The 22,008-nt window shown below is 56.6% G+C and overlaps 1 protein-coding gene across 5 annotated transcripts in view; it reads left to right on the forward strand.

Moving 5' to 3' along the window:
- The window catches only part of Plch2 (phospholipase C eta 2), a 62,885-nt gene that overhangs the window by 20,177 nt on the left and 20,700 nt on the right, over positions 1 to 22,008 (forward strand). For 3 of the 5 annotated variants that reach the window (XM_008852644.1, XM_008852649.1, XM_008852650.1), the window contains exons 1-8: positions 2,600 to 2,805; positions 13,214 to 13,360; positions 14,844 to 15,087; positions 15,282 to 15,411; positions 18,042 to 18,212; positions 20,608 to 20,701; positions 20,859 to 21,062; positions 21,277 to 21,397. In XM_008852644.1, coding sequence (XP_008850866.1) covers positions 2,763 to 2,805; positions 13,214 to 13,360; positions 14,844 to 15,087; positions 15,282 to 15,411; positions 18,042 to 18,212; positions 20,608 to 20,701; positions 20,859 to 21,062; positions 21,277 to 21,397 — 1,154 coding nt within the window. In that variant the 5' untranslated portion in view covers positions 2,600 to 2,762. Of the gene's footprint in view, positions 1 to 2,599; positions 2,806 to 6,162; positions 6,218 to 13,213; positions 13,361 to 14,843; positions 15,088 to 15,281; positions 15,412 to 18,041; positions 18,213 to 20,607; positions 20,702 to 20,858; positions 21,063 to 21,276; positions 21,398 to 22,008 lie in introns of those variants that run through there. The other 2 variants (XM_008852646.3, XM_008852645.2) reach the window with 2 other exon arrangements.

The following is a 22,008-nucleotide window of genomic DNA, read 5'->3' on the forward strand; positions in this document are numbered from 1 at the left end:
ACAGGGTTGCCCCCTGGCTAGTACAATGTGCTAGGGATGCCCTGAATTGGAGGGGCCCTGTCTCTCTGAGGCTTCATGCATCTCTTCTCTGCTCAGTTGGCCTTCTTGGCTGTCCCCTCAAGCTGCCTTCATCACCATATCTCTGCCTTTGAGGGACTGTTCCCTTCTTAGCATCCTACTACACGCAGCTGGGTTGGCCATCCTGACTTGTGCCTGGAACCACCCACAGGCTTCCCATGGCACTGGGAAGTGGAGGCCATCCTGTGCTGGACTTAGGGCTGCTGCTTCACACCCTTCAGGTAGACTGTGAAACAGTGGAAAGCAGGCTCAGGGGAGTGGGTGTTTAGATCTGCCCAGGCTGTATCGTCATCCACTGTGGGACACGGAGACGGGGTGGGGGGGACGGGGACAGGGCAGCTGACGTTCTCGGACCTCTATCCAGTCTGAAAGATAAGAATGCCCCCTCCCAGCTGAGAGACCAGAAGCGGACCCTGCGGGGCCTGGGGTAGATAGGTGAGATGTGAGCAGTGTACGCACCTGTGAATGAGGGGCAGGTGTCAGCTATGCCAGGCCCCACAGCATGTGTGAACACCTGTGTGGTGTTCTCTTCAGGGTCTCTCTACGCGCAGGCCTGGTTGAGAGCGCCTGGCAGGCCCTAGGATCCAGCATCCTCTAGCCCTTCTCTGGCAATGCCTCTGCAGTGAAGGGCTGGGGAAGAGAGGAACAAACACTGTGATTTGGAGAGTGAGAACTGTCCTTAGGGAGCAGGATCCCCCTATAATCGTAGCTTAGGTTGAGCAGATCCTGTTGGCATGTGGGAATCCCACCCCTAGCTGAACATGTGGAGCCCACCCTGGAGGAACAGGGCCATAGCAGGGGCCCCCACAGTACCCTACACCTGTCCTGTGGCTCTCTTCAAAGGAGAAAATGAAACTCCAGGGCCATAGGCTTTTCCTTTCGCCTTCCTGCTACTAGGCAAGTCAAATGCGTTCAGCAAATTCTGCCTAAACACCCAGAAAAGAGATCAGAATCTGAGCAAATTAACATGTGCCTGGTGGATTTTAATCACCACTTTTAATCGCAGCCTCAGTGCCGGAAACCATCCTGGCTGCAAGGGAGGGGAGTGTGTGGGGGAGCCAGCCGTGCAGTGGATTATTCATTAGCATGTGAACTATTTCACCTGGCTTCTCTGGGGACACTCAGAGGCCTTTTGTCCATCCAAGGGGAAGGTGTCCCACTCCGGGCCGCTCCCCAGGGACCTTACACTTGCCTGGCTTTCTCTCTCTCTCTCTCTCTCTCTCTCTCTCTCTCTCTCTCTCTCCTCTCTCTCTCTCTCTGTCTTTGGTTTTTGTCTTCTGCCTCCTTTCCCTTTCTCTCACTGCCTCAGTTTCTTTTTTTTCTGAGGAGACACATGAAGCCTAGCTATAAGACCTCCTGGGATTGTGCCTCGTGGCTCCCTGGCCTCTGGCGCCCCTGAGTGGTTTTACCCCTTGTTCTTGAGACACAGTATCCACCCAGAGGGCAGTTCCCACAGTCCAGGGCAGGGTCACAAGGGGCCAGGACATGTGAGTAGTGGTAAAGGAGGGGGAGAAAAAAGCTGCTCCTTTAAGGGTTCCAGGCAGCAGGGCCCAGGGCTTATTCTGGCAGGACCCAGCTGGTACCACTAAGAAGGCTCCCCTCCCCCTTCACACCTGGGGGCCTGCCTGGCAGGAGGCTATCCCACCTGGAGGTGGCAGTTCAGAGAGACCAGAGGTGGCCTCATCTGTCCTCCTACTGGGACCTGTCTACCTGCCTGTTCTTTTCCATCTCCACTCACTATCCCAGGCCCCTGTCTGGGATGTGAGGTTGAGCTCCTACCTGATGTGCTAGGAGAAGTGGTTCTTTTCATCACCTCTCAAGGGCTGGCTTGAGCAGTCCAGAGAATGGGGCTTTGTCTAGATGCTGGATGCAGATCAGGCAGGTCCCAGAGAGGTGAACCCAGGCTGCACCGGCTCAGCCCATGGAACTTAGGAACCGGCCTGGGGCAGGTGTGTGCAAGGGGCCATTCTCTGGTGTCCCAACATCCTTTACTGTTCGCCAGACCCACAGGGCTGTATAGCCGAGAGGCAAGGGTAGGCTTTTTACAGAACTCATTCTAGCCTCCTCAAGGCTGTACACCCCTGGCCAGGGCAGCTGAAGGTTACTTCAGCCCTTTTTGAGTCCCTGCTGGGGGTGAGGTAAATCTGGAGGGTCTAGCTAGAGGGCCTGGCAATGTGCCGATCAAAGGGACCCTGTGGTTATCAGGAGCAGCCAGTCAGGGGCATTTGGCCTCTGTGCCTCTGATAGGAGGAACCAGCCTGGAGGGAGTTGGTGGGCGGGATGGATAGTGAGCAGTTGCTGGTATCTCAGAGAGGTTCTGGCAGCCAGCACAAACTGGCTGGGTGCCCACCTGAAACTCCCTGCTTGATTTGCATCAACATCTCTGCACAGTGATGGTTGTGGACCAGGAGCTGGACAACTAAGGGTTAAGGGCAGGCGGGCCTCCTGTGGGAGGGGCGGTCCCAGTGGTGGCGGGTGAGGCTTCATCCCGCCCCTCTTCTACCCTCTTCCTTCGCTGGTGAGCCGCTGCTAGAAGCTAGCAACAACGGGCTTTGAACGCGGGCATGGGCGCTGTGCGCGGGGCGCCCCGGATAGGGCTACAGCTTGGGGGACACTGGGGCCCAGTACAGGGCCCCGGCCCCCTCGGGCCGTGCCGATAACAGTGGGGCTGGTGCCTGCGGGCCATGGAAGAGTCTGGGTCCCCCGGCGGGCTCAGCCGGGACCAAGGTAAGGGGTAGGAGGGCCCCTGGAAGAAGGCTGTGACTCTCCCTGTCCTGATCCCGGAGCCAGCGCTGTGCTGTGCATTGGTGACCTACTGGCTCATCGAAGGCAGTGCTTGAGCCCTCCTTTAGGGTCTATGGGAGAGCAGCCTTGTGACAGCGTTCCCCTCCAGCTGCTCTAGTCCAGTTCCTGTCTGCCCCACACTGGTATCTTGCAGGTAGATGGCACTGAAAAGGTAAAGAGGTCCCATTCTGAAGGATGAGGTGCTCCTACCCTTTGGCCACTGTCCCCTGACTCCCAGTCCACCCCAGGGAATATCTGGAGGGGTAGGTCTGGAGCTGGGAAGGGGCGGGGGTTGTGGGCTGGGCAGAGCTCTGATCAGCACCATGGACAGAACCCCAGGGCTTTTTATTTCCATCCTGCGGTGGTTTGCAGGGCACCATGAGGTGCTCTGGAGTTAAACACTCACACGCTTGCTCAGATCTGTCCCACTTTCCAGGATAGGGAACTGGCATTGCCCTGGGCAGACAAGGTGTGTGGGCCATCAGGGGTGCATGAGTCCCCAAGGCGCCCAGAGCGACAAATCAAGGAGGTTGGGTGTGAGAAGAAGCTGTTCTTTCGGTTTCTTGAGTAGGCGTCTTTAGTGCCCTGGGGCAGGCAGAGCTTCTCCTGGGCAGGGTCTTGTCTGCTCCAACACAATGCTGGATCTGAGTCAGTGTGGGAGAGGCTATAAGTGAAGGGGGCCCATGGTTATAACTACAGCAGGAGTTACTTGGGTTAAGTAGCAGGAAAAACTTATGTTCAAGGTCCCGGGTTCCAAGGAGAGTAGTTCTGGGTGATTCATTTGGAACCTGGTTGATCTGGGACTGGATTTGTTCTGCCCTTGGTTGACATGAATGTTGGGTAGGGATGGGAGAGCTTGAAGGGCTGTGTGACCTCCTCACACTAGGAACCCTCTCTGAGCCTTCAGGGTTGGAAAAGGATAGTGTGGGGCTACCTCATAGGGCAGCTTGTAAGCATTCAAATCCAGTGTGTATGCAGTGCCATGCCATGCCTGGCCTCTATGGCTGCTCCAGGAATGCCTGTCCCTTCCTTCCTGCCCCTCCTCCCCTCCCTGGCTAAGATGCCCTTTATGACTAGAGGACAGGATGGCCAGTGTGGACAGGGCTACTGGTGCGCTCTGTTGGGCCCTTGTGGGACCCAATGGCCTAGTGTTTGGATGCACCCCCTCTCTGACCACAGCCCCCATCCCAGGGTGGCAGCAGGGTTAGTTGACCTGAGGAAGGTCTAGCTGGTGTGTTCATGCTTGGTTGGTCCACAGTGTGCCCCATGGAGTCTGTGCTCTGGTTGGGTATTTGGCTTGGAACACCTGCTCGTTAAGGGGGAAGAGGCCATGTAGCCCTGAGGCCCCAGGGTCTGGAAGATGGGACACATGGGAGATTTGTAGCTGCGTAAGGGAAGAGCCCTGGTCTTAGGAAGGGAGGGGGTAGTGGTGGCAGGAAGACTACAAACCCACCTCTTTGCCTCCATCCTCTAGGTGAGGGCTGGTGGCCTCAGGGGAGAGATGCAACAGCAGGGGCCTCGCAGTCTCAATGTGTAGCCGAGGATGGAGCAGATGGGCCGGCGTCCTGGGTCCAGTCCTCCATCTGCACCACTAATAAGCTGATGACGAAGGCTCCCCAGCTCCTGGCACCTTCTCTGGAGAGCCAGGCAGCCTCTGCCCAGGGAAACGCCCTCTCTTGGGACAGGTGTGAGGGTAGGGGGCCTATCCTGGGCCAGAGCCTGTGGCTCCAGCTCAGAGAGTTGACTGGAGGAGGGTTGGGGAGGGGGAATGAGTAATCAGAGGAGGGAGGCTGCCTCTTCCTGGGAGTTTGTTTCCAGCACAGTGTATGTGGGCTCCTGGCTGGCTGGACAGACTTCCTGTTTGGGGAAGGGAAGGGACAGGATGGGGGAGGTAAGCACTGGTTTCACAATGGGGTGTTCTCTTTGGTTTCTGGAAGTCACTCCCCTAGGTGCAGAGGCTCTATACCAGCTAGGTGACATCCTTGAGCTGTGGTTGGATGTCCCCCTTGAGGGGCTGGCCTTGGGACCCCCTCCAGTTCTGCCCAAGAGGGGACCCAGGCAGATCCTGAGGTATGAAGGTGGAGGCCAGACTTGGGAGCAACTGGCCACTCTCTCCTGGGGTGGGAGGTGCTCAGCCTGCTCAGAGTCAGCAACACAGAATTCCCAGGGGGACTGAGGGTGTCTGGGATTCAGGTCGGTCAGGCCGCAGCCCTGTGTCAGTGATAGTGCCATTTCCTGCTGGAACTTTTCAGGTCTCCAGCTTCTGGCCCTGTAGTTGAGATAACTGACTGGCAGCCCAGTTTGCAGATGCTGCTGCCTGTGCCATTTTGGGTCATCAGGGATGATGAGATAGCATAGAAGGCATCCCGGGAGGGCCAGAACTAGAGAGAGCCTTACCCCGTCTCGTAGGGCAGAATGTAGGGATGGAGCAGAGGTATTGGGCAGGGTAGATGTCTGGACAGATGTCTTGGACTTCAGGGGATGCTGAGACACTTTAGGAAGTCAGACTTAGAGAGCCAGCTCAGTGTCCAGAAGCACCCTTTCTTCTGAGGCCTACCAGCTAGTTCTCTGGGACTATGGAAGACCCAGGACTCTCTAGCCTTGACTGTCCAGGGCTGGGCATGGATTCCAGGGGCTTAGCCCTCCTGTTTCCTATTTCCTCTGGGCTCTGCTTGACCCCACCCACAGGCTGCCCACCCAGTCAGCTGCTGCTCTCCTTCCTCATGACTCTGTCCATTGGCACTCAGGGCTCTCAAGGAGCACCTGCCCATCCCTTCCAATCTGACGACCTTCCAGAAGAGACCATGAACATTCATGGCTGAAGGCTGGCTCCCATACCAGCTCTGGGGATGTCCTGGGCAGTGGCTTGAGGACAAGGATCTGTCCCAGACACTGGCCCGGCACCTGTCTTTGGGAGTGCAGCCCAAGTGTGCTTGGCTGTTGGGCTGGACCCTGCTGGAGGAAGAAAGGGCATCCATGGCCTCAGGGAAGTGAGTAGCTGGTGGCAAACATAGGGCCCCCCAGAGACACAGGAATGAGGGCCACCTGGGGGAGCAGGAAACTGTGAAATGGGCTATTAATAGAGTCCTCTTCTTGGTAGGACTGTCGAACGTGATTAATACCACTGCTGTGAGCTGAGTTGCTACACACCACCAGCTGGTGATGGCCAGGGACAGCGAGGGATAGGAAGAGTGCCTGGTCTACTCTGCTCCAGAGGGACCCTCTCTGAGGCTGTGGAGCCCAGAGGAGGGCCCACCTGTGCTGGAGATGAAGGAAGGCCAGATGCTGGGGGCCTCCCTGGGTTGAAGGCACCACACTCCCACAGCTGTTGGAGGCAGCCTGAGAGGCAGTTTGGGTAAGGGCCTGGGGCCACCCGAACATGTGGGACCTCTATGGGTGAAGGCACTGAGCAGTGGACACCACTGACCTTAGGGAATGCTCTGTCCATTTGCCGCCACTCTGACTGTGAGGAGAGGTCCTGACTTTTGGCACCATCCCACAAAGCTTGACAGCTTTGAACTTGGGTTCATCACTTCTGTCAGGTGATGGGTTGACAGGAAGGCCCTGTGAGTTCACTGCCTGGTCTGGGTAGGGGCTAGATACTGGAGCTGGTGCCCAGGCTGCTGCCCACCCCCAGCAGTCCAGGGCTAGATTCCCGAGCTGTAGCAACTTCTGAGATAAGGTAGATGTTGGCAGCTCAGGCCAGCTCAGGGATAGACCATTTAGCATAGTAAGTGGAGCATGGATGGCTAGAGGAAGCCCATTTCCACACTCTAGGGTGCTTACATCCCTGGCTGCCCCAGGTACCTGAATGTGAGGGTGAGTGGCCAGAAGCCCCCCAAGTGGGCACAGCAAGGTCTGGCTGGCCTGTTGCAGCCTCGCTCTGGCCCTCCCTACTGCTGAACCGGGTGATGTGACAGATCGGGCCTCCTTCCCATAGAACTTGCTGCCCCTGCTGGAAGCCGGAGCTGCCTACCATGGGGCAGGCACTGCTGGAGGAAAAGGGCACATCTACCCAGCAGAGCGAGCCTGCTGTTCTGTTCCCAGGGCAGCCCCAGGCTTGCTGACCCAGTCAGATGGCCCCGGGTTGGGCAGTGGTCATCATCTTTGCTGCCCTCTCAGGGACTTCTTGGGCCCCAGCCCTGCCTCAGGTGCCCCCAGGAGCAGGCACAGCTCCAGGAGTTCGACTGGGGAGGGCAGGAACAAGCCAGCTCACATTCCTGATACAGTAAAAATAGTTGGGGGGAGGTGGCACCCAGACGTGCGGGGGGGATGCATTGCTTCTCTCAGACGTTTAAATAAGCTTGGCCATATGTGTGTGGGCCCGTCCCTCCCTCCTGAGCGGCTCAGGGCTGGGCCGGACTCGTCCCAGTGGGTGCCCCTGGGGCTGGGGCAGGGCCATTTCCTCTTTCCTCATCTGCACCCCAGGTACCATCTAAGTGCCTGGTGTATGCTGGGCTGGCTGGCAGGTTGGAAGGTAACCTGGGGAGGCTCACAGCTGCCAAGGAAGGGCTGGGGGAGCTCCAATTTCTGAAGGCCTATACCACTGACCCTTCTAAGTAGGGTAGACTTGGGAAGAGTCCCCCCAAAAGTCCTTGAAGGCAAGGAGGCCTTGAGGAGGGAGCATCCAGGTCTGGGGTGGGCAGCTAGTTGTGTAGCCTAGGGCTGGGGCTGCCACTGGCTATGGGAGATGGTCTCCATGCTTAGCCCATAGTGCTCACACGGTAACATGTGTGGGTCCTGTCCCACCTGTGGAATGAGGGCTGTCGTACCTGAAGGTGCCTCTGTGTACATGTGCATGCTCCGTGAGGCCTGTGGGTGTGATTTGTGGGTTTATTGGGAGAAGAAATTGATTTTCCAGCTTTCCCTCGGGAGAGACAAGTCTGCTGAGCTGCCGTGGGCTCTTGTTCATAGCAGCCACCAAGCTGTGTTGCCTACTGTGTTAGGACAAGATTGATCTCCATCCCAGAGACAAAAACCACCCTGCCGCTGCCAGTGTCTGTGGGCTCTGGGAGGGTGGAGCCCAGGGCTGCAGGGACATGCCTTTTGACAGTGGGGGGACTGAGACACAGGGTGGAGAGGACACCCAAGCTTGATATGTAGGAGTTCCTGTTTGCTGGCAGCTGCCTTGGCCAGGCCACCAGGGCCAGTAGGTATGAGGCTGGTCATGGTATCTTCCCATAGAAAATCAGTGTGAGACCAAAGACCCACGGGGCCCTCTCCAGCTTCAGGGTTACCCTGTCCACCTGTGTGTCTGTTCTATACATCTGAACACCAGAACTAGGCCAAGATTGCAACTGCCTGTCCCCTGGAGAGAGAAACCCTTCAGTTTGTGGCTGAGTGGCACAGTTGCCCACACCAGAGCAGGTTATGTGGCCTTGACTGTTCTCGGTCCCTCTCACCCAGCTTTTTCCATTACTTGCTAGTTGCTGGGTAATGCTGGGACAGAACAGGAAACAGGCCTTTAGGGTCAAACAGCATTTCATGAAGGAGTTGTGTGGGTCAGTATGGGGTAGGTAAAGATAGAGCAGAGGATGGAGAGCTGACGTCCTGCCTACGTGTCCTGGGAGCTGGGTGGTTGGGGGCAGCTATGCCTCCCCAGATGGGCTGCCACTTGTACCTTCTCTTCTCACACAGGAGACTCTGTAGGGCTGATACAGGGCACTTGGCCTGGGGGGTCACATCCAGCTCCTGCCTGGGCCACCAGGGTGTGGACCATGGTAGATGCCCATGGCTTTCTGAGAAGCTGCAGAGCTCAGTACGCATCCTCGGCCTCCCATGGGTCGTCAGTTTCTGGGGAAACAAAGAGAGCTCCAGGGCCTGGACATGGAGGGAGTATGGGAGTGACTGAGACCAGGCCAGCTGTGGAAGACACTCTGGGGTTCCAGAGTTCCTGTGTGCCCTTGCCATGAGGAACTGATGACCTCTGGCCTCTAGGGCGGGCCAGGTCTGCCCTCAGGCAGCACCTAGGGTGGGAGTTTTTCCCCATCCCTGGACCTGGGTCTCAAGTATGACGAGGGGTTGCTGGAGGACCCTGTGTAGATGTGGGGTCCTGGTGGCATTGGAAAGGGTGGAGTATACCACCTCCCCATTGTACTTAACCCGTCCAGGAATGGCTGCCCTTCTCTCTGTGTGAGGACTGAGGATGAATGTCTGAGCTTCCCACCTGATTTGGGTGGCTACATGGTCAAATTCAGGCCAACTGTCAGTAGGATTGAATCCTATGTGGCCAGTTACCTGGCTGTGGCCTCTGACTCTGCCTGACCCTGGCCCAGTGCACTATGGGTACAGCTGCCTATGGTGGCTCCTCCCCGGCAGTGTCTCAGCTTAGACGCTGGTTCACCAAGTGGCTGCAGAGCCATGTCTACTTGTTTTTTCAGCATCAGAGATGGTAAGGGTCATCTTGGGCCCCTGGCAGTGAAGAGTCCTTACTGGCAGAGCCCTGTATAAGGATGGATTAGCTGGGCTTCTGCCTGCCTGGTCAGGGGAGGATTATGGCCTGGGCCACTGAGGAGGGTCAGGGGGTCAGGGGGTCAGGGGTGCAGTGGCTCAGGTCCTCCACTGGGGGGCTGGCGTCAGCTCCATCACTGGATATGTGCCCTTCTTGGAGCTCCAGCCTGTGCAGCCTGCCCCCTCCTCTGGCTGACGGTGGGAGGCTAACAGGGTGGCTGAGAGCTGAAAGCCTGGCCTGAGAAGGGCAGAGGGCAGAGGCGGCCATCCCTGAGGAGCTTTGGGGAGCTGGGCCCAGGCAAGGGAAGCACAGGCATGTGCAGGGTACCTAGAGAAAAGAGGAAAACTGGGCGTTCTGCCATGCAGTGAGTCTGTGAGCTCTGAGTGAAGTGACCCAGTCATTGGAGGGCAGAGATATCTGATGGACTGTGGGCAGCAGGCAAGGAGAAGGGTGGTAGTCACCTATGCTCAAGGCAGAGGATCACGTGGCCCTGGAGCACTCAGAGTATGTGCCCCATCTTGGCCAGCCTTAGGCTCCTGCAGCCCTCTAGATACTTGGACCTCTTCTTCCCCAGCTTCGGCTTCACAGCTCCCTGGGGATTCTGGGAGCTGCCTATACAGGTGACCACACCGTCAGCATCTCCTGTGACCTGTCTCCCTGGGGACTGATAGGACTTTTGCTCCTTCCTGCCCTAGCAGCAAATGGTTCCCTAATCCAATTTGCAGCAGAAAGGGCCTGTCGACCTCCAGCCAGCAGATGAGGCAAAGCTTCGGGCCAAGCTCCTAATTGGGTCCTGGGTTTGGCTGTGAGTTGATTACATCAGATCTGGCTCAGTGGGTCCTGGTTCCCTGTGGCTGAGCTGCCTGTTGCCCAGGACATAGAGACAAGCAGGCTGGGGTTAACAAGGTGGGCTGGCAAGAGGACCCAGGGTACTTCTTGTGGGGGTACTGTGGGTATAGGATGTGGTCATTTGATTCCCAAGCGATGCTGCCCCTTGCCAGTAACAGGAGCCTGGTGGGGGTTGGCAGGTAAGATGCCCATGACCCCAAGACAGTGAAGCCCACCCCCACTTCTGTTCTCACTATATCCCACCCCCTGGTTGCCCAGAGTATGGAATACAGCACTGAACCAACACTGCCAATGTGTCTTAGGTACTCTGCTACCCCAGGGTTGCCTGTGGTTGGTGTGGAGTGGTGACCTCTACTTGGTTCCATAGTCAAGTCCCTGGCAGGTGGGAAGATCTTCCCTGGATCCTGGGTCCTCTTCCCTGTCAGGAGACTGTTATGAGGGATCAGGCTGCCCAGGTGTACCCAGCCTGGGGTGCAGCATGCAGTGATGAACATGCTCTGGGTGCTGGGCCACCTCCATGGCTCTCACCTTAGTGGAGGAAGGTCATCCTGGGGGCGGGGGCCTTGGCCTTGGGGTGTCAGTTGCATAGGGGAGTTGCAGAAGGTTCAGGAGTCCTACATCCTCCTTCCTGTGCAGTGGAAAGGTGCCCCCTATGCTCTGGGTCCAGCTTCTTTGGACCACAAGGATCTAGGCAGGTGGCCCTGCCCTGGCTCAACTCTGGCCCCCAGCCAGAGGGCTGAGTTCTGGGCCCTGGGCTTTGGGACAGCACGTTGTTCCCTTTGTCCTACCTGTGGGCTAGCTCACTGTCTACTTGAAGGTCAATATGTATAAGTGAGAGCTTGAGATAGAAGCAGAGATAACAGCCCTGGGCTGGTATGGGCAGGAGGTGGGAGCAAACCCATGGATAGATGGGCAGAACACATGGAGACCATCACCCCAGGTCTTGTAGGAGCAGTTCTGTGTTCTGGGATAGCCCCCTGTCTAACTTGTTATCTGGCCTCAGCCTTAAACATGAGTTTGGCGGTCTGGACATGGGGCAACCTGCTCTGTACTGGCAGCTGGGCACTCCCCTGGCCTAAATCCTCTAGCAAGCTGGGCTGGATCCAGCAGGATTACTGAGGGGATTGGCCAAGGGTGGGCAGGATGAGGCTTGGCAGCTCCCCCACCCTGAGATGCATCTTCTTCTAACAGACCTGAGGGTTGTAGAGGATGGGTGGGCTGGTCTGGGGACCATCCAGGGCTGCAGGTAGCAGTTGGGTCAATGCCAATGGGGTCAGGGGACAGCCTTCGGGGGCTTTCAATGAGCCCCAAGGAGGAAGAGGAGGCAGAAGAGAGAAAGGGATCCCCAAGGAGGCCTTGCATCAACCACCGTCTCTTTCTGACCTGCCGCTGAGGGCTCTTTCTGGCTTTGGGGAGCCAGACTCTGGCCATCATTTGGGCATGCCTGACCCCCAACCGTCTGCAGCCAGCCAGACCACAGGAGCTGTGGCTTACCTAGCAGAGGTGATCCTCTGGGTTGGAGGGAGTATGGTGGTGTCACCACGGTGGCAGCTCAGCCTACTAGGTAAGAAGGGTCAGAGAGTGGGCCGCTCCTGAGGACTGGCCAAGCCCTTGGGCCACACAGGGTGTTCCTGGGGTTGCAAAAGCCCTGGGCTCCATCCTCCTCTATATCAGCCTCCCACTCCCTTGGGTCCCCACAACCCAGAAGCATTGCCTCCATCCTGCCAGCCAGGCAGAGGAACCCTTTCTCCTGCTCTCCTCCCTTTCCCTCCTTTCCCTCCTCATCAGGGCATGGAGGCTGAATTCCAGGTGGGGAGGGGGCGGGGCAGGGCCAGGGTCCTGGAGCTGGGGAGGCTCTGGTGGCTCCAGAGTTCATATTGAGGGGGTGTTTGGCATTTTGTGGCGCAATGGCACCTTCAGCCTAAGTATTGAGACTTGCCAGTGTGGACACCATGGCCTGTAGAGGGGAAAGGAAGCCCCTGGACTGTGAGGCACTGAATGGAGGACAAGGGCTGCTGGGTAGCTGGTGGGAGGGCGTGGCATGTCTGGGAAGGCCCACAGAGGCCCTGGTCAGGGCTCGCTGCCTCACTGTTTCCTGCTCCAGCTGGAAGAGGGTAGACACTCAGTTGTCTCCTTCTAGAACCTCATCCGGGGCCTCAGGGGCCTGTCTCTGTCTCCTGCCCTCACCTGGACTGCACATAGCAGCCATACCTGCTTCCTCATGGCTTTGTCCTCAAGAGAACGCAGCCTCTTTTCGTACTCCTTCTGATCATGGACAATAGGATTTTCTCAAAGAAGGCCCCCCGGGCTGGCATTACCCATGGTTCTTTGCATTGCTCACTGGGGTCTCCCCACTCCCTTGTTGTCCCTCATGAAGTTTAGTGCCCTCTGGCTACCAGGCTTCTTGTAAGTGGGTGTGCAAGACCTGGGAAAGGAGGACTGACCCTGGCCTAGATGCTCTGGAATCTGTAACCCCCTTCCGTTGGGACCTGGGGCAGGAGGCCAAGCAGGCAGAGGAGGCAGGTGGCTCACGGTAGGTTGTGAACTTAAACCCAGCACCTCAGCCTCCCAGTTCTGTGCCCTTCTATAGGGTCTCTTTCTGACCTTGCTCCCTGTGGGGTAGGTGACATTCCTAGTGATGCTCCAAGAAGAGGCCCTGGGCTCTCAGAAGTACCCAAGGGTGGGCCTAGAAACCAGGTTTAGTGTGGGATGCAGGCAGCCTGGAAGCTCCTTGCATGGCTCTGGGATCTAGTCTGGCCTCTGTGCCTAGCTGTGAACATTCAATGCTTGCCAGTTTGAGTGAAAGCTACTTAGGATCCTGGTGGTTGCTGGGTCTGGTCCAGGTGGCCATTGCTCAATGTCCTCTCTGGAATCTCAGCTTACCTCAGTGGCCCAGGGTCATCGGGAGAGGAGAGGTAACCATTCTTCCCTAGGGCTCTGGGTGGGTAGGTGGGTGGCCTGCTGGGCACACAGGATGCTTTGGGGAAAGGTGAAATTATCACAGTACTCACAGCCCCTGTCTGTCCGTTTCCGTTGTCTGTCTGTGTCCAGTGGAGCGATGTATGAGTACCATGCAGGAAGGGACCCAGATGGTGAAGCTCCGTGGCAGCTCCAAGGGCCTGGTCCGCTTTTACTACCTGGACGAGTACCGCTCCTGCCTCCGCTGGCGGCCTTCCCGCAAGAACGAGAAGGCCAAGAGTGAGTGGACAGCCCTGGGAGGGGGATGGGTGAGCGTGTTCATCACAGAGCAGGATGGCCTCTTGAGCAGCCACTGCTGTCGGGCTAAAACCCTGTTAAGGTTCTCTCCATGGTTGGCATTTCTAGGTTCAGGTGGCCTTGGGCTTCTGCAGTGGACTCTGGACTGAAGAGTGGGGACAGGTCAGGTGGCCCTTGCCCAGCCACCCACCTGGCAAGGCTCTGGGAACTCCATGGGAACTGAGTGGCCCAGAGCTTGGCTCTATGCAAAATTCTGGGGTCAGTGGAGGGGAAAAGGCCATCTGTCTAGCAAGGGGGATGAGACTGTCTTGAAACCAAAGAAGCCCAGCAAGGCACACTGAAGGTGGGGCTGGGAGCCCAAGGCTTGCTTGGGCGCTTAGGTGGGACTATGTGGTGTGTGTTCATAGGGGCCGCCTGAGTTATACAACTTTAGTGGAGGGGACAGACAGAGGGTACACAGAGGATGAGTCGGAAACCTAGAGTCAAGAAAAGGCATCAGAGTCTCACACTGAGAAGCAGGGAAGTAACTGCAAGGAAGGACTGGGGAATGCCGGGGTTTCCATCTCCCCAGCTTCTGGAGGCCCAGTGGGTGCTTAGGTCCCAGTGCAGAGGTGGAATGCTGGTCCCTGGCCTAAGCTGGGGTCCATCTCCCCAACTGCCACACTCACACCAGGGAACTTGAGAAAGGACAGAGGCAGAGTGTGGCATGTCTGCTTCCCGGAGAGGATACCAGCACCTGTGGCCTGCACATCTGTGATGGGGTACTGCCTGAGCATGGAACAGATCCCTAAAGCACCACTGAGCTTCTCTGCTGGAGATTGAGCTGAGTGGGGGCTCTTTGGAGCTGGGATGCTGAGCCAGCATTAGGTCCCCGATGGAGCCTAAGTAGGGCCTACTGATACCTGCAAACAGTACATGTGTGTGCTGCAGCTGTAAGCTTCATTCAGCTTCTCACCTGCAGTGTGCCTGGCATTGTTATTGAGGCAACTGCAGGATCTGGTCATGCCTGACCAGTAAGTACCTTTCAGAATGGAACGATGAGCTAGCCAGAGCTTGACAGAAGTGGGTCGGTCCTAGAATCCCATTGTGCACCTCCAATAAACTCTGTCCTGAGATAGTCAGGTGCCTGCATTGCCAACCAGGGGCAGGTAGTCCCTTCCCCTGTCTGGTGTGCGTGCGTGTGTGCGTACGTGGTGTGTGTGTGGTGTGTGTGTCTTTTCACACCAAGGGGAAAGGGAGGGGACTGTGGTCAGCAGAGCAGGGGAGAGGGTCAGTCAAGCAGACATGCACTTTTGCCTCTGAAGGACATAGAGGCCTCTCTGCGGGTGCACTCAGTGAGGAGGATTCACTTTGGGGGTCTGTTGGAAGAATAGCTATAAATTAGCTTGTTTCTTAGTCCTTAGTGATCTGGGGCTGGAAGGTAGGGGGACACTGGTGACCCAGATACCCTTCCACCTGCCTGCAGTCTCCATCGACTCCATTCAGGAGGTGAGCGAGGGACGGCAGTCTGAGATCTTCCAGCGCTACCCTGACAGCAGCTTCGACCCCAATTGCTGCTTCAGCATCTACCATGGCAGCCACCGTGAGTCACTGGACCTGGTCTCACCCAGCAGCGAAGAGGCTCGAACCTGGGTCACTGGCCTTCGCTACCTCATGGCTGGCATCAGCGATGAGGACAGCCTAGCCCGCCGCCAGCGTACTAGGGACCAATATCCTTGGGTACTGGAAGTGGGGACAGACCCAGGAGCAGGTCCCCTTTCTGTCCACTTGGATGGGAAGTCCCTGAGGAGGGAATAAGCAGGGTCACATGGCTGGGCACTCTTGCTCCTTGCTGCCTAGGCTGGAGGGAGGAGCAGGCGAGGCCAGGCCTGTGGACTGTGTTGGCCCCTAACTCAGCCCCAAAGTGGCTGAAGCAGACGTTTGATGAGGCCGACAAGAATGGGGATGGCAGCCTGAGCATCAGCGAGGTCCTGCAGCTGCTGCACAAACTCAACGTGAATCTGCCCCGGCAGCGGGTGAAACAGATGTTCAGGGTGAGTTCCGAGTATACCAGCTTGGGTCCCTGGCGGGGACACCTTCCAGGATGACTTCAAGCTACAGATGAGGGGCTGAGATTGACCAGCCAGGCCCAAGCTGGAGGAAGTCCCGGCAGGGCCACGGATGCTTCACAAGGAAGGCCAGGGACCTCAGGGTGCCACCTCTTGACTGCTGTGCCCGGGGCTGCTTTGCTGACTGTGGGGCAGGGAACTGAGCGCTGGGCTAATAGGTCCTGCCTAGGTAGCCCAGGAACCCAAATGCAGCCACACCCCATTTGTGGGTCCCTCATGATCCCCAGCCTTAAAGAGGTGCATGGACCAGGCAGGAGCCTGACTGGCGGGTGATAGCTCTTATTACCCATCCACACTGCCTTGACCCCCAGCCACCCTGATGTTAGTAGTTATGAAAATGCATCCTTCAGCTGAGCATGGCCTTTATTGTCTGTAATTAGTTCTGTCTTTCGGGAACCCCTAAGGAGAAGAAACTCAACTGTCAGCAGGTCCTGGTTTGGAACAGGAATGGGCTGAGCCAGCAAGCCTGGCCCTTGGGCCTTATTACCTTGCTGCAGCCTGGAAAGGGGTTTCTGTGAGTGTGGATGCCAGTCCTGCCCTTAACACATACATGTATGGGTGTGCATACACACACTTATGCACACGACACACACACATGCACACACACACGTACGTGCACACTCATGCACTCACACAGGCTCTTGACCTGACAGCTGTATCTGGCCCTTAGAGGTTCCTACATGTCAACTCATGCTAGACAGGCAGTTATGCTCGGCTGGAGCAATGGGTCTCTGTGTGAGTGATGGGCAGTGAGCAAGACGTTCTCAGACCGTCCACCAAGGACCACGTGGGTATTTGTTGCCCTCCTGAAGGCTCCAGTGGGGTCACTCTGCTGAGCGGCAAGGGCTAGCCATGGCTTGCATCTGATGTAAGCTCTTCCCTTTCCCGGCTGCCTGTGCCAGGACACCCCTATGCCCTTTGCCTCTCTGGGGGCGAGGAAAGCAGCTCTGGGCTCAATAGGTCTTCCTTGGGGTAAGACCTAAGGGTCAGGCATTAGGTGGAACAGGTTTCGGCACCCAGAGATGCCTGGGAGGCCAGAGGAGGAACACCTTTGTTGGACTGGGTGTGGGCAAGCGCAGTGTAAGCCGAGGTCTAAGCTCCAGGGTGAGGCTTGGAGGTGCTCTGTGTGCTAGCACAGTCCATGCTTTCCAGCCTGTTGTGAGATGTGTGGGCCCCTGGATACTTCTTTAGCTCCTGGGGTTCCTCTAGATGGTCCCAGCCTGGCTCCACCAGATCACCTGTAGGCAGCACTGGGCAGAGAGGAGAGACCCTGAGTGGAGGCTAGCAGGGAGGTTGTATAGGTGGGATGGAGCTCCAGGGCTGGGTCTGGAGAGGAGCAAGGTGTGAGGCTATTGTCCTGGAGCCACGGTATTTGCAAGCTAGGCTCACACAGCTCAGACCCAGTGGCCCTTATCTGTGGTGGTCAGCCAGCTGGAGAGGGCTTCAGCCCTGAGCCTGTCCTTTCCAGGCCAAGTACTTCACAGTAGCCTCCACAGGCACTTAGAGCCCCAGGAAGGAAACACAGCCTTCTGCTAGGCTCAAATCGCTCTGATGATCAGCATTAGGCTGTAGTGAAATCTCCATGTTGGTTCCAGCTGCTGGGAGCTGTCTAGTCAGAGCAGAGATCCATGTGGCAGATACAGTGGCTTTGACATAATAAATCTAAGATAACATTAGAGTGTGGGGCTGGCCAAAACACTGGTCCTTGGGCTTAATGGCCCAAGGGCACACCCTTGGGCTGGCTGGAGCCCGGCTCCACAGAGGGCTTGGTGATAGGTGCTATTGATGGATTGCATTTTCTTCACTGATCAGAGTCGGGCTCCACTTGGGCTGAGCAGTCAGATACCTGTAGACTCCTGGCTGTTCTGCCCAGCACAGTGGATATTAGGAGGCTTCTTGTGCTGGGCACTGTCACTCTGAAGGAGGAACTCATCTCAGAGAGTGGTCAGCCTTCACCATCCCCCGGGGTTGGCTCCTCATCAGATGCTCCCTATGCCTGTAAAAACAGAGAAGAGGACATAGCTTCCTTGGGTATCCTGTGGGATGGTCTAGGGGTGATGTTGAGGGTTCCTGGGGTTATCTTGTAAGCCCCTTTCTCTGAAAAAGGAAGCCAGTGGCTGGAAATACTTCCCTCTGCCATAGACACCTGAGCCAGGATACTGCTGGGCCCCCAGGGCCCTGAGTGTTTCCTGTCAGAAGGGAAGGCCAATTGTCGCTACAGTGTGGGCATAGAGCCCAGAGTGGAGGGAACTCCAGTTCACGGCATCGGCTCGCAGGGCAGGGTGTTGGTGACTCCAGAGTGTGGGTGATCATGGAGTTTGGTTACAGGTTGGCCTTGCAAGGCATGGTATAGGGGGAAGCTGGCTCCCTTATGTGCTTTCCAAGGTCACAGTGCTTTTCTGGTGGGAAGAGAGAAGGGGAACCCAGTGAGCTTATTTGCTCACGGGAGCCATCAGAGGTGGGGCGTGGGCATTGGCAGAGGAAGCGAGGCTGAGCGTGCAACCCAGAAGTAGGAGGGTGCAGTGTGAGAAATGACCCGAGACGGGGTGTTGCAGGAGGCAGACACAGATGACCATCAGGGAACACTGGGCTTTGAGGAGTTCTGCGCCTTCTACAAGATGATGTCCACGCGCCGAGACCTCTACCTGCTCATGCTGACCTACAGCAACCATAAGGACCACTTGGATGCCTCTGATCTGCAACGCTTTCTGGAGATGGAACAGAAGGTGAGGCCTGCCAGAAGCTGTGTGGTGGTGGGTGTGGCCCTGGCCTCAGCTCCTGCCAACATGTGTTCAGACCCTCATAGCAGAGGAAGGCTGGGTCCTTGAAATGGGCTTCAGGTTGCGCTTTTCAGACGTGCACTTCAAGGTAGCTGAGGAGGCCTGTGGCTTCTCTTCAGAGGGAGAGGGGGTGTCATATAGCTCTGCCCTGGCTATGCTGCCTTCCCCCCTCACCCCACTAGCCTTGAGAGGGTCATCCCTGGCCTTGGCACCAACTTGATGCTGAACATCTCGTGGACTGGGGTTCCGTGCTCTGGCCTTTGAGAACCATCCCTCTGTAAGTCTGGCTACATGCCCTGGCTGGGCCCAGCTACGGCCTCCTGCAATCACCCATCTGTCCAGCAAACACACTTAGATGCGCGCAGTGCTATGTGTTTACCTTGATTTCTGGAAGTCTTGGGGTCACATCAAAGCCAAGCGCTCCAGGACACATCCCTGCTGATTGGATTACTTTTTGTCTACAGCCTCAGGGATCACCTCCCCTCATATTAAAACAAGCCTAGGCAGGAATGATGTACTTCCTACTCTGGTAGCAGGGAGAACGGAGACAAGCCCTGTGGAGACATTACTCCCATGGAAAGTAGGGGAGCTGCACCCAGGTGTACCATGTGGACTGCCTCTTGGATCTATCTGCCAGGGATCTTCCTGGATCTTTTTCTGGGAGGAGGACAGGGACAGGGTAGACCTTGGGGCCCAGGCACTGTGGCTAGGCCTCCTCAGGGGCCCTAACTTTTGCCTAGTTCGTGCCTGGAGTTTCCCTCACAGCAATCAGCCATGTGCACGGTAGGGAGGAGACTGGGCAACTGAACAGCAGGAGTGGCCTTGGGATCTGAAGCTTGGCTCCTGGCTCTGCCCAGGAACCGCACCGTGGCCTACAGGGTTACTGCTAGGTCCTGCCTCACCTCATGAGGCTGCCCCACACCCAGGTGTCCTGTTTTCTGTTGCTGTGGTAAAACGCCCTGACAAAAGCATTAAGGGAGAAAGGGTTAATTTGGCTCACAAGTCTCAGTCCATTGCGGCAGGAAAGTCACCGTGGCAGGGGCTTGAGGGAGCTGGTCACACTGCATCCAGTCAAGAGCAGAAATCAATTCTGTCTTTCTCCATCTTATACAGTCCAGTACCTGATACCCAGGGAGTGGTCCCATCTCTATTAAGATAGTTCTTCCCACATCAATTAACATAACACAATCCCCCACAGGCCAGCATGATCTAGACAGTCCTCACTGAGACTCCCTTCCCAGGTAACTAGAGTCTGTGAAGTTGTCAGTTAACGCTGACCATCACAGCAGACGACCCCACCCTGCACACTTACCCACCCCGATGTCCTTGCTGGGGCCCACCCTTTGGCAGCCACATTTCCCCCTTACCATCCTGGTGGCATGGCACCCTGGAGGCCTTGCCAGGCAGGACAGGCCAGTATCCATGGGGCTAGATCCCACCATCCTGGGGTGGCCTCCTCCCCAGTTGGGCTACCATGGGCAGTGTCGCTATGAGGTTGTGGGATGTGGGATAGCAAGCTCTGTGTTCTGGTATTGGTACATGGAAGCCAAGGGTAGGGCAGAGGAAGGGCAGAACTGGTCCTTCTGTCCATGACCTTTGCCCTCAGCTTTCTGAAATATCTCCCTGTAGTCTGGAGCCCAAATAGTTTCCTCTAGTCAGGAGCTTGAGCCCTGCTGTCTGGGTTCTGGAGCTCCCCAAAATCACATTGAGCTCTGACACAATTTGCCAACTCTTTCCAACTTATTAACTCGTATCAGGTTCCTGGGTACTGGAAGCTTCCAGTAGGCCTGCCCCAGAGTCTTGGGAGTCCCTGGTCTTGACAGTGCAGGGCTTTGGTGGTCATTCAACCTCTAACACATGGCCCTAGGGTGGATGTGCTGCTCGGCCTTCACATGTGAGTTGTTGAGCAGGGACTAGGTCAGGGAAGAGATGCTGCCTGTGTTCACTGGGGTTCTCAAGATGGGTCCCCTGCTCCTACACTGCTATATATGGGTCCCTGCTTCGTGCTAGGACCCCCAGAAATAACTTTGAGGCCACTTATGGTAGTGGAGGGTGATCCAGTTAATGAGGCCAGAGACCCCTCCCCACTGGGTCCTTGGTTAGACACATCAACTCAAATGCCACGGGACCCACTTGTAGGCCCCTGGCTGCTGAGTCCCAGGGAATGTGGCACAGAGGGTTTCAGCCCTCAAGCTCCACCCTTGCTATGGTCAATCTCAATGTGGTGATCAGAGACAAGGGTAGGAGGTGGTGATGGTGGTGGGAGGAAGTGGGGAGTTGCCTGAGAGCAGTCCATACTGAGAATGGACTAACCTGGGCTCACGCCTCTGCTCTGGCCTAGATGAAGGGTGTGACACTGGAGAGCTGTCAAGACATCATTGAGCAGTTTGAGCCCTGCCCAGAAAACAAGAGCAAGGGGGTGCTGGGCATTGATGGTGAGTGGGTGCCTCTCTCAGTTCAGCTGTCCTCGGGGGATGATGGGGCACTACTGGGGCTGCCGTGTGCCTGAACAAGTGGGGTGTGGGGAAGGTGGTCAGGAGCTGAGCCCAGTGACGGAGCTCCCTTGTGCTACACCCCTGTGCTACGCTGCAGGCTTTACCAACTACACGAGGAGCCCGGCTGGTGACATCTTCAACCCCGAGCACCATGGTGTACACCAGGACATGACGCGGCCGCTGAGTCACTACTTCATCACCTCATCGCATAACACCTACCTCGTGGGTGACCAGCTCATGTCCCAGTCTCGTGTGGACATGTATGCCTGGGTCCTACAGGCTGGCTGCCGCTGTGTGGAGGGTGAATAGTCCCGGACTTAGGCTTCCCCGACCCCTACTGTACCCAACCCCACTCCCAGGGGACCAGCCTTGGCTGTGGGATGGTGCCTCCTGTAGGAGGCAGGGTAGGCTTGAGGAGTCATCAGTGAGTGAAAGGACAGAGCCCCCTCCTTTGTAATCCAGGGGCTCATTCTGCCCAGGCTCATGTGGGATAACCAGGGTCTGCTTGTCCACAGTGGACTGCTGGGACGGGCCTGATGGAGAACCCATTGTGCACCATGGTTATACTCTGACCTCCAAGATCCTTTTCAAAGACGTCATTGAAACCATCAACAAATACGCCTTCATCAAGAATGAGTGAGTTGTGCGTGCCTTTAGCCCCAGCACTTGGGAGTCGGAGGCAGGTGGATCTCTGTGAGATTGAGGTCAGCCCTGGTCTATGTAGTGAGCTCCAGACCAGCTGTGGTGACAAGGGAGACCCTGCTGAAAAACAAACAACAGACAAGGAGTGAATGAGTTGGTCTGGAGCACTGGCTCAGGAGTTAAGAGCACTGGCTGCTCTTCCAGAAGACCCAGGTTTGGTTCTTAGCACCCATGGTGGCTAACAGCTGCCTGTAACTCCAGCTCCAGGGGATCTGATACCTTCTTCTGCCCTCTTCTGGCATTGCATGACAAGGGTACACTTACATACATGCAGGCAAACACTCATACACATAAAATAAAGCTAAATACATTTAATAATAAAAAAAGAATGAGTGGGTGGCCAGGTCTGGGAACTGGCCTGGAGGCAGAAGGGAAAGGCATCCAGGGTCTGGCTTTTTCCCTTCCCCGTGTCGTTTCCAGTGGTCAGGCTTTGTTTAGAGGTTTCTCTTTGAGGAGAAGGGAAGGGGAGTTTTGGCGGTATGTACAGGAGTGGACACAGCATGATCATGTGCCTGTAGTCTGTCCACATACACATAATGGCAATC

Source organism: Nannospalax galili, unplaced genomic scaffold, assembly GCF_000622305.1.
Source record: "Nannospalax galili isolate Female #2095 unplaced genomic scaffold, S.galili_v1.0 scaffold806, whole genome shotgun sequence".
Taxonomy (NCBI): Eukaryota; Metazoa; Chordata; class Mammalia; order Rodentia; family Spalacidae; genus Nannospalax; species Nannospalax galili.